This window comes from Aptenodytes forsteri, unplaced genomic scaffold (genome assembly GCF_000699145.1).
Source record: "Aptenodytes forsteri isolate BGI_AS27 unplaced genomic scaffold, ASM69914v1 Scaffold433, whole genome shotgun sequence".
NCBI lineage: Eukaryota > Metazoa > Chordata > Aves > Sphenisciformes > Spheniscidae > Aptenodytes > Aptenodytes forsteri.
Window position 1 is genome coordinate 677,634 of NW_008795028.1, and position 11,968 is coordinate 689,601.

Consider the following 11,968-nt stretch of genomic DNA (forward strand, 5'->3'; position numbering starts at 1 on the left):
TATGTCTGGATTCTTTGAAATGGTGACATACATGTATGTGGAAGATCATACAATGCTGCCACTTTTTTTCCCATGACCTTGTGATTCAACAGACTAGTGGGCAATGAAGTAGTTATAAAAATGAGCAATCAGCAGAATGTTGCTTAAATCACTTTTCCCAAATTAAATCATTGAAAGGTAATGTAGAAGTAAACATAGGCATGAAAAAGAAAAAAATTACATTTTATGTGTTATTTCCTGAATAACCTATTCATGAGCTCAGACCTGCAGTCAGGATTTCATTGATCAACGTGTTGATTTTTTTTAATAGTAATTTTGCTTGAAAATTTAGGCCAAAATATTTTAATGTCCTCATATGCGTAATTCTAAGACCTCTCAATGAAAAGTTAGTTTTTATTAGTTTATGAGGTCATTTATGCAATTTTGGTTGTATCAGGGCTTTTTCGAGGAATCTTGGTGTCAGACTAGAGAATAGCACATTACTCCACTTTGTCTGATTAGATGATTCTATATGCTTTCTGGATTTTATTAGCTGGTTTCAAACACGTTGGAAAAAATATGAAAATAAATATATTTCATCTCTGAGCTTTGTAACAGAGAAAATAGTCAGAGCCAGTAGCATCTCCCCTGGATTCTAGGAGAATGGTATTACCCTGCCTTTCTCCGAGAGATTGCTGGTTACCTTCTGTCAGTGAGCAACTGTCTCACTGGAAAGCAGAAGCACGATCTCATCTCTTTTGTCTGTGTTCAAGGCAATTATTTCTTAGAAAGTGGAATTTCTTCAGAATGACTATGTACAAGAGCAAACGCAGAAACCAAAGATGTAAGTAAATTGTAAAGTTTTTTTAATGTTCTTACAGAGGAGGGAAAAACAGATCTCCAGTTTCATTGAAAACCATGCTTTACTTCACCCTGCTCTGGTTAAATAATACCAGAAAAGCAGGAGCAGTATTCCCTGCCAATTATCCCACTGTATCTATATGTTAAGTGCATGAATGAGCTTTAAAATAAAAAATTAGCTCACTTGTTACTATGGAAACCCTCAGTAAGTGATTGCTTTATAATATCAACAAAGAAATAGAGATCAAGTGTAAGTTTAGTTCAGACTAGCATCCTTTATTGAGGGCTTAATGACTGGCTAGCTATAACCTTTGACTTGACAGGGTTGACAAGCTTTCACTTGGTGGACTTCTTTATGTGGTTTGCTTTAGGAAGCCAGCAATACCAGAACTTTAAGGGCAGTTATTTTATTTTCCTTCACCACAACTTTCAGAATAATTAACTAGTTTGCTTAAACCACAGAAACAGAAACTGGGGGGAGGGAAGCACGCATGTGTCTCTGTTGTGTATTTAAGACACTCCAGCCCTGAAAATTCACTGGCTTCTAAATGCATGAGTTCCAGTCAAGCACCTGTTTGACTTTTTAAATTTCTATGGCATCAGCCAGCAGAATTTCAGTACTAATCTTACCTCCTCCAGAACGTTACGGAAGGGTGACTGAGGCAAGTAAAAATGAAGTGCTGTGGGTCAGGTCATGAAGTATGTGTTACTGTAAGAAAATCTAGCAAGAGGCCAAGTTATAAAGGGGGAGCATGTCTGAGGCTGAGAAAAAACACATTCCTCTAAGAAAAATGCCATGTAGAGACTGTGTGTTTTCAGGGAGAGAGCAGGAGGGGAGGTATATCAATTTGGAAGAAGAAAAGTTTGGATTGTATTTGGACAGGAGCATTGTTACTGTTCAGAGTTGAAGGGATATATGCAGCTGTATCACTGACCTCAGTTTCTGGTCCTTAGAGCTTCATCTGTACAGGTCTCCACTTTTTCTTGCCCAAAACAAATGGATGTGCTGCATGTAGAAAGTTTGCAGGACAGATCTCTGCTAAAATCTCTGCAACAGAAATCAATCATCTGCTTCACATTCAAATAAAATAAATTATCATAAATTTTGTTCCCGTAGCAGCAGTGAAAGAAAATTATTTATATACAGGCAGATTATAATTAATCTAGTTCATTTTAACATACTAATTACTATCACTGTTATTATGTAAACCGGGAGCTCTTTCTATAGCCAGCTGCATTCTTGCATTCTCTCCTGTTCAAGCCTGGTTATGGTGTACAATAACAAAATTTGTGACTGGGTAGCTGAGTTGTTAGGTTTTTTGTTGTAGGGATATAGTCATTCATGAAAACTGCATGAGATGCTTTTAAGAATGCTTTCATGGAGAGAACCTGCCTTCTTCCCCTTTCCCCTCCACCCCTGCTGACCCCGAGGAAAATCTGTGATTTGCCAAGAGGGAAAAAAAAAAAAAAGAATGAAACATAATTAGAATCAAATTTGTAATTATGAGGATGGCTGTAGCAATGTTTTTTTGTTTTTAAAACTGTCTCTAACTTCAAGATCCTAATCAATAAAATATCTCAATAAAACTGTCTCCTTTATATTAGATACCAGTACTGTATACATGGATGCTTCATTAATATCTCTTAGTTAATTAGCAACTGCAAAAGCCTTAACAGACAAACAAAACAATTTGAGTAATTTTGATATTGCTACTATTCATATCACTCAAAGGCTTTTTGAAGGATAGATTTCATCTAAGTAATTGTTATTCGAAAATACAAGGGATAATGGTAGCAGCTGTGTTAAACAGTAGACAAGTACTACATTTTCTGTCCAGTACATTTAACACATGTTCTATTTCAAACTTGGAGGCATTTTTGGTGACCCTTAATAAACAATTAAAAAAAAAATTAGTATATAATTTCCAATATATGTAGGGTGAACCTTGGGGTTTATATCTCCTCACTAACTCTCAATAAAACACTTGAACATCTGGCATAAAACAAAAGTGAGCTTTGTGGCTTTTTCTTATTCATTGAAATTCTGCTTCTGGATTTGGTACATTCTGAACAGTATTACAAGCATTGCTTTCCTAACCCATTTTTTTCTTTAATGTTTGAAGAAGGATGTAAAGGTATTTTGTACTTAATTTAAAAGTACATCAGATTAGAAAGGAGGACAGAAAAAATAGAGACATAATGACCTTTTTCTAACATAAAATATAAGGAATGCCCATTTCCAATTTCTGTCCCAGGTACAAAACTCTTGCTAGGGGAGTAGATGCAAAAAAATGGGTCTACTTATCTGTCTATATGAATAGGATAAAGGTTCCCTATATATTTTTTCAGCTGCAGCATTGTACATAAGACTTCTAAGTTCAAAACTAATCTTAGTATTTCACTTTCATTGTACCTTTGTTTTTGATTCTAGTCAAAGTGGAACTCATATTAAGTAGTTAACATGTTTTATTTATTCCATACATGGTTGTAACTAGTGAGACTTAAAAATAAATATCACAGTGAAATATCACTGTGAAACTTGCAACACTAAACAAAATTCAGATTAAGGCTATTTCTGTATGAGTGTTTGTATGTACCTACCTATGCATATACATACAATCTCCATGTGTACATGTGTCTGCACACCCAGATTTATAGCGTGCTTTATCCTTAATTCAGGATGTTATCCAACTGATAGGCTGGATTCTCGTTTCATTGCACAGACCTAAAGGCTGAATGAGGGGAAACCATTGTAACAGTTGCAATCTTATAAACACTGAAAAATTGGTAAACATGTGTAGTACAGCTTTTCTGAAATAAAAGGTTTGAATCTCAGACTGACCTGTTTTGGGGCTGCAGCTGCTAAGGAGGATGGTCAGGGTAAGACTTGCTGTAAGCTGCAGTGCACATGTGGGTTTTCTCCATGGAGAGGCAGTCATTCACATCTTCTGGAGATGCCATGCCTCCAAGCCTCCTCTCATGAAGCAAGTAGTAGGCATCCATTTTTCATTGGGTTCTTTCTTGTAGACTTCACTGTTACAGGAATCAAGGCAGGCTACTACCCTTGAAGACAAAACGTTGGAAAAAAATTGACTTACCTATAAATCAACTTTAAGAAATTCACATCATTATTATTTACTCATGGTTAGTGTAGCTTCACAACTTAAATCAGGACCACATTTTGGAAGGCTGTGTATGAAAAGAATGAAAAGATGATCCTTAATGATGCTTCAGTCTAACACTGTAAATTTGACTTGGAAGAAATGCAAAAGGAGAAAGAGACAGTAATGGCCAGTGTGGCAGGCAGCTGTGTTTTAAGGAAGGTGTGCAGCAACACCTGGGAGGAGATGGCAGAGTGATGCCTGGAGTGCAGAGGCTAGTGTGGGACTTCCATGCTACACACCAGAAATGGGGGTCGGAAAGTTAAGGTAAAGATGGGAAAATTAAGAGGAAAAATAGGACTTATCTTTTGCTTTCTTCATCTTCATGTTTTTGGTGCTTCATGGAATCTTCTGGGCATGTCAGCAATGGCAGTCAGAGCACAATGACAGTTGAGGCAAAGAGCAGTTACTTTTGAATATTAGGAACCACTGATAAAGTCAACAGTTATCATAAGTGCAGCTACAGATCCTGCCCCGTTAATTCCAAGGCATTGATCCCAAACTCATTCATGACAATGTGAAGAACGCTGTCAACATAAAATGGGCCTGAAATTGTGCTCCAAATGCATTAATGACTTCTGCCAAGGCTTGGCTACCAGCTCCATGTAAAATATCTGTTTCCATGGCATATTACAGTTTGCTTAGCTGAAATAGTCATTGCTATTTTTTATGCTGACATGCTGTGAACAGTATTTTTTGTAAAGTATCATCCAGATCTTGTGAAGATTTTGCTTCTTTTAAAACCAACAGATGATTAGTTGTATTTCAGGGTTTTTTTGAAAAAGTAATGAGAGGGTAGACATCATACTTCCTTTTATTCTGGCAATCTCTCTCTCCTCAAAGGAGACATGTCACAGCTTTACCTGTAATTGTCAAATGTATCATGATTCTTTGCCCTCAGTCCCCAATTTTGTTTGTCCAGTCCTAGGTTTCCCTGCATGCAGAGTGCTGTAGAAAGTAGCATGTACACGTCTCCTTTTTACCTCTTAGGGCAATAAAGAGCCCCCAATACCAAGGCTGCTGCTGCTCAAAGAAAATAGCAGCCTTTAATACAACGTGTGCTAGGAGTTAAAGTGATCTCATTGGGGAAAACAAGTGTAGTTACTGACCCAGATACATATAAGAAAACTCTGCCTCTTTCCTTAAAACATCAGAGACCCAGACAACAAGGGAATATCTCTTCAGCATGACATAGAGACAGCTTTCTTCATGTAAAGCTGTCCTAGAATAGCCCCAGGATATTCCTATTGCTGCATACCTTTTGAGGAAGTAGAGTTCAGCACAATTAAATGTATCATCAGTAATAAGGCAGAGCAAGAAGGCCCTCATGACCTGCAGGAGTACAAATGTCATTGAACATTCACATCACATGGATAACATCTTTATACAAAAAAAAATATAATTGCTACTCAACAAGTCAGGGGCTCGAGGGATAGAAGCACTCTTCACATAGCTTTGAAGGGAATTCATTGTGACCTGAGAAAGTTGGTTTGTTTGAAATTATTCATTTTCCAATGTTACTAAACAGTGAAACTTAAGACATATGTCCCTTAGTGAAGCATGCAGGGTAAATAAGCTAGAATTTTTTCTTTCACAATTTTTCAAGTGTCTGTGTAGACTTCTAAAGCAGACAAGTTTTTTCTGCTTCTAGACTGTACAAGTGAATCAAAAGTATTGAAAGGTAATTGTTTCAAAAAGCATCTTTTGAGAGATTAATAGTCTGACCAAACCCTACATGCACAACTCACGTGATGCTCCCCACTGCTCGGTAGGAGTCTGCCTCAGGAAGAAAAACAAAAGTAGATTTTTTTGTCCCTGTAGAGTAAATGCTGGGAGGAAATACTAAAAGTGAGGAGGAAAGCTTGAGGAATCAAGACCTTACAGTCTGTCTTGAAAAGGGGAGAGAAAGGAATAAACAGTGCAAGTACAGATTCAGAAGCGACTTCTAAAAAAATTGTCTGAGAGCAGAAGTCAGAACACCTGAAATGCAAGTGGAGAACATAACAAAGAAATCCAACGAGTCATTTCAGTTTTATGGAGGAGAAATTTAGGGCAGCAAAAAACCTTAATAATAGCTTTGGCTTCATTAAAAAGGTTATGGTTTTAATGTTGGGAGCGGTTTCTTTATTTTGCATAAGTAAGTTAGTAGAATAGTGGGCAATATAAAACGTTTCAACAAAAAGAATAATTAGAAAGCTGGGGAGATCTCATAAAAATACACCAGTTACTGTCAAGGATCATAAAAAGGGAATGACTAAAAAAGATGAACATATGCAAATCATATAATTTGGATTATGTGATTTGAAATGTATTAGGGGAATTAACAAACGAATGTACCACACAATTGAAAGTTTGTATTTGAAAGCTCATTGAAAACTAAGAACATATCAGAACTATAAATGTAATACTGGTTTTCACGCACACATAGAATTCCAGTTCTCAGCCCTGCTCAGGCTGGCAGCAAATGTGGCTATGTTCATCAGTAACACAATTTATCATCAGTGAAACAGCACTTACTGCGTGTTGGTTAGTCTTCCACAAGGAATCAAAACTTACGAGTTCTGGGACTGTACTTCAATAATGACCTGAGATCTGGGAAAACCAGTAATAGTTTTAAAAAGTGAAATCTATTAAAATAACAATCAGCAGGTTGAAGGTAATCATAGTTTAAAGCAATCTATATAGAAAGACAACCAGTGATAAGACCAAGCACAGTATGTGCGCATTGACACCTTTACAAGGAAAAAAATCATAAAGTTTTAAAAAATACCTCTCAAATGATTGTCCAAAATCTGATAAACCATTAAAGGGATATTTACTGGTTGTGAAGCATCAGCCAAGACCTAAATGTCACATAAAGTCCAGCATTTTTTCAGCAGTTTTATCTTTGAGATTCTTTGACAGTAAAATCCAGAAACATTTCTAGACATTACTTTGGAAACATTCCCCCTCCTCCCTCCGTACACAGCCCAGAAGGGACAGAGATCTCAGGTACATTAGAGTGGCATTACAATGAAGACTGTGGGCACATATGACTAATATTTAGACTCCAGCTCATATCTATGGAGCGTTCAGCATCACATTTTTCGTTTTGAAGAGCTCACATTTTGGCCTTAAATTTCTGCTTTCCTCTGTTCCATCTCATTTCTTCTGTTTTTTTCAGTTATTAGAGTGTTAAACATTCTGAAAAATAGGCTGCGTTGTCAGTTTATGTTGTGGATTATGGTTATAGATTTTTCTGCCCCTGCTTAAAACTAAGGTGGCATCTCTTCCTCATTGTTCTTTGCAGAAGCCTGCACTGATTTCTACAAACTATTCTTTGGTTTTTGTTGAACTTCCCACAAAATAAAGTCTGCCTAGGGCTGCTTTTCACCAAACAGGGCTGCTTACCAAACATAAATAAATAAATAAATAAATAATACATATTGTATTATAAAACTTCTTTTGACCCTGGCAAGTTAGAAATTGCCTTAGAAAATCATCCAACTGTAATTCTTTAAATAGAACACCCATTGTTCTCCAAATTGCTGGTATCTGTCTTATTAATAGTTTCCAAAGGCAATTCTCTTGCTGATTTTGGTTCACCTCCAGGTCTGTCATAAAGCTGGATCTAGGTGTGACCTTCTAGCCTGGTTTTACTGCCTGCGTTCAGATATTATTTCCTTAGGACTCACTGAAGGTTTTGCACAGCTATTTGCAACACTTTGTCTTTGCTATATTTTCATTGTGTTACTGCAGGGTAACATGTTCTATCAGCACAGAACTGAAACCTAATGCCAGAGAGTCTCCACACTCAGTAGTCTTGTTTATTATTCTGCAAATGGTCTTTCCATTTTATGAGCTATCTTTTTTGAAGGGAAGATATCTTTTTAAACTTACAGTTTATCATTTAAAAAAAAAATCAGGGAGAGAGTGGTAGGGTAAGGGAGGTACCTTCCTGCTTGCCCTCAGTGGCTGAACTAAAAGCCAAAGAAAATCTCAGCGATTTAGTACTGGTCACTTGTAAAATGAGATGGCTGTCCTGAGAAACAGAAACATACATTATGATTACATTTCTGGTGCACTAAGCACTTATTTAATTGGCCTTCCCACTGGGTATCATTTTATATCTTCCATTTAACATATTTGATGAGGACTAAGTCTTATAAAGATGGAGTCATGCCAGTATGGGTCTAGCTCTAGCACTTTTTTCCTTTCTCTGATATTCCCTAAAACTAAAATAGTTTTCAAACATTAAGATATGTTTGTCTACAAATTCCTTTCATGAGAGCAGAAAATCCGTCAAGCTTTTTGCAATTGTCCTTACATCCTTGTTGGTACTCACTGATCAGCTTTCTAGGAAAAACAGTCTACAGTGTCACAGTCCCCAGCAATGTATATTTTGATATATAAGTAACCTGTGATGTACCACACATACTGCATTACACTTGAAAGTGATCAGCTGATGCAGATGCCACGACTAGGAGAGAAGACTTTTTCTAAAGCAGGTTCATTAGTGAGTAGCTAGATGCATGCAATGAGTGGATGGCATACAGCCACCAGTGCCTTCTGTAATAGTTTGAGAGTAACCGTGCACATGCAATGATTTGTAATTTTTTATAAAATCTGGGATAAAAAGCTTTCTGAGCACATTTGCAGAAATTATTGTGTATGTTACAGATATTACATGTGAATTTTTAGTCAATCTCGATTGTCACAGGCAAGCTGTTGTAAACACATGTTCAAAATGAACTTACTTCAGTTCTTTTTGATCTCTGTCAAAAAGAAAATATTTTCCTGCTATTCACACATATTTTGCTTATACTTGACCAAAAAATGCCCGGACAATAAATTATTTCTAGTCTACAGAGGTATGAATATTAATATATGTGCTTTTATGAAGTATCTCCTGTGTGTAAGAATAATCCCTTCGGTGATTAATTGAAAAATATTTTTTTCCAAATTAACATTGTCAAAGCAATGCTAGCAAGCAAGATTTTGAAAGTAAACATAAAATCTTTTATATTCCTTTCTTATAATAAGTTGGATTTATGCTTTGACCAGGGTCCTTTTAAAAAATGAAGGAGAATATCTCATAAAATGCAGATTCTATCAGATGGATCTGCCCATGAATGCTGCGTGAATTTCCACACTGCAGATGTTTGTGCAGTCACCATGAAACCTGATTTCTTTCTTCCTTTTCATAAAAATACATTAGCATGCATTTTTACATCTTCTTTTTACCTTTGCCTGAATATATATGCACATTATTATGTTAACTCAGAATGTTTAATAGAATTCAGTTTTCAAAATATTTGATAAGCCAAAAATGCTATTTTTAACATTGGAGAACATGTTTACACCTGAATTTAAAACCTACTTCTACAGAATGTACTGTACATATTCAAACAAAAGAGATCTGCCATAGAATTATCTATATTTTACTATATGGTCAACTACTGTCTACAGATCCTGGTAACTCAAATAGGCAACTTGAAGCACATAAATTGTCTAAAAAAAAAATTTTACTTTCAAAAGAAGTTGTAGGTATATAAACAGAAATGCAGATAAATGGGGGGAAAAAAAGAAAAATCATGCATATAACTGGCTTACAATTTTTGCAGTGGTTTATATTTCCCTTATACTATATGGTCAACTACTGTCTACAGATCCTGGTAACTCAAATAGGCAACTTGAAGCACATAAATTGTCTAAAAAAAAAATTTTACTTTCAAAAGAAGTTGTAGGTATATAAACAGAAATGCAGATAAATGGGGGGAAAAAAAGAAAAATCATGCATATAACTGGCTTACAATTTTTGCAGTGGTTTATATTTCCCTTATGTAACATTCTTCCTGCCAGGAATTTATAACCCAGGAACATGATGAACAAGTGCTGTATGTTGAGAATTTAAAATTAAAGGGAAGTGGCTGGCATATATCATTTCCCATTATAACTTATTTCTGACTCATTTAATGCAGTTAAAAAACAAAGATATTCTGTGCATAGTTAGGTTTCATGTAAGTGATATACACTATGCATATCTGTCTGCAGAATTTAGGACATGCATCAGAGAGTAGAAGGGAAAAATGTCCAGTGACAATTTGCCAGCTGATCTCTGACGAAAGTCAGTTCCAGCAAGCAGGCTTTTAACAACATTTTGTGCCTTTGAACATCTCCTCCAGGTGTTCTTTTTGTTTTATTGATTATTTTTACATGAACCTAAAGTTTTGGTCATGCAATAGTGAAATCAATGGCAAAATTCACATTGACAGAAATAGTGTTGAATCAAGGCTTTATTGCTTAGAAAAGAGTGACAATTATGTTGTCCTACACACTGCGTTCACAGAAAACAGCCATGTAACATGCCCCAGGAGCCCTTTCTTTGGGATTTAAATCAGATTTGAAGGGAACGTCTTACAAGTGAATGCCTGTTTATTCTGTTTCTTCAGCCACTTGGTTGGAGCACCTGTTGAAACTGCCATAAAAGTGTCCAATTTACTACCATTTGTTGTAGCGGTTTGCTGAGAAAAATTAATACAAACAGCTACTGTTGTTACACACAAGCTACCGCACAGCCATTAAGCATTAATGTTTTGGAGTTGTTAGAGACTTAGATGTTACACCATCAAAACATACTTTAGTCTCCCAAGTAATCTGATTTTCCTACCTGTGACTTTTTAAAAAGTTCAGGATCTACTTTGTATGTAGACAATCTTCCAGGTTATTATTGTTCATACATGTAGATATAAATACACACTAAGCCAGCATTCAAACTGATTTCTGAAGTCATTTCTCCCCAGGATCTAGGTTAGGTAAGGACACGATGGTCCCATCCAACTCCATACTCGGGTTTTCCTCTGTGAAGAGCAGAGTCCAGGAATGGGCAAAAGTGAGGATGTTGCTGGAGCTCTCCCAGCAGGGAGTTGGGATGTTGGCAAGAAAGCAACTATGTCTTGTGCTCAAAAGCACACCTGGATCCTTTAATTTAGGCCATGTAAGTATCTTGCCATGGACAGCAGCAGAAGCCAAGTTGCGTTTACATAGTTGGCAGACAACTTGTTTCCTTGCAAAAAAGAATTTGTGAAATAGTATATTATGAGATAAAATATCTTAGGCAATCCTTCTTGGGAAACTATGTAGTCAGGCCTTAAGAATGTATTGTACAGAAGATTGATGCTTTTTAAGAGGCATGGGTTGTTGTTGGGCATTAACTGAATCTTCAGAGATCTGCCCCTCAGTTTGGTCCCTCTTCACCTAATAGAGATAAAAGAAATTTGGCAAGTCAGTTTTGTATGTCTTTTATCAGACAGGCATTGAAAAACAGCAGAAAAGCATGTGTATGTATTTTCATTCTCTCAGTTCTCAAAAGCCACCAGCCAAATCAGTTTAAAATACATGTAGTAAAGGAAAAAGAATTTTTTTTTTTTAATAACCACATATTTGGCTGTGTTTCAGGAAAATGAAAATTAAGCAGCCAATTTATAACCCCTGCCATAAGTGGTTTTTTAAGAGAAGCTATAACCCATTCAGAATACATTCATACTGCTCACTGTTATATTATAAATTTTCTAAACATAAATTATTCAGAAACATTAGGACATTAATGTAATTTAACACTTTATTTGACAGTGCATGAACGTGATGATCTGGCCTCTAGAAAATATGAGATGAGAACAAAATGGTTTATGACAGAGTTCATGTCTATATTGAAGTTCAAAGGATTTAATACCTTCCTATCAAGGTGAAGATTTTTAAAAAGAATATTTAGGGGTCATTTGATGGAGATGCTAGAGTCAAATGGTACTAGTGATCTTTCCATTTAATGCTGTCATGGCAGAGTCAGTGTGATATATTGAAGGATTTGTCCAATGATGAATGAAAGTTCTAGAAATTAGAGAAATTCTTGTGCTGTCCTTACTAACTGGTAAAAAGTAACACCAGTAATAATAAGAAAACTCATTAAAATGTTCTATAGAGAGGCTCAC

The 11,968-nt window shown here is 36.0% G+C and overlaps 1 protein-coding gene across 1 annotated transcript in view; it reads left to right on the top strand.

Moving 5' to 3' along the window:
- Window positions 1–723: 723 nt before the first annotated feature.
- Window positions 724–11,968, top strand: part of RALYL (RALY RNA binding protein-like) — a 129,867-nt gene continuing 118,622 nt past the window's right edge. The window contains exon 1 of the mRNA XM_009276030.1: window positions 724–823. Coding sequence (XP_009274305.1) covers window positions 787–823 — 37 coding nt within the window. The 5' untranslated portion in view covers window positions 724–786. The remainder of the gene's footprint in view (window positions 824–11,968) is intronic.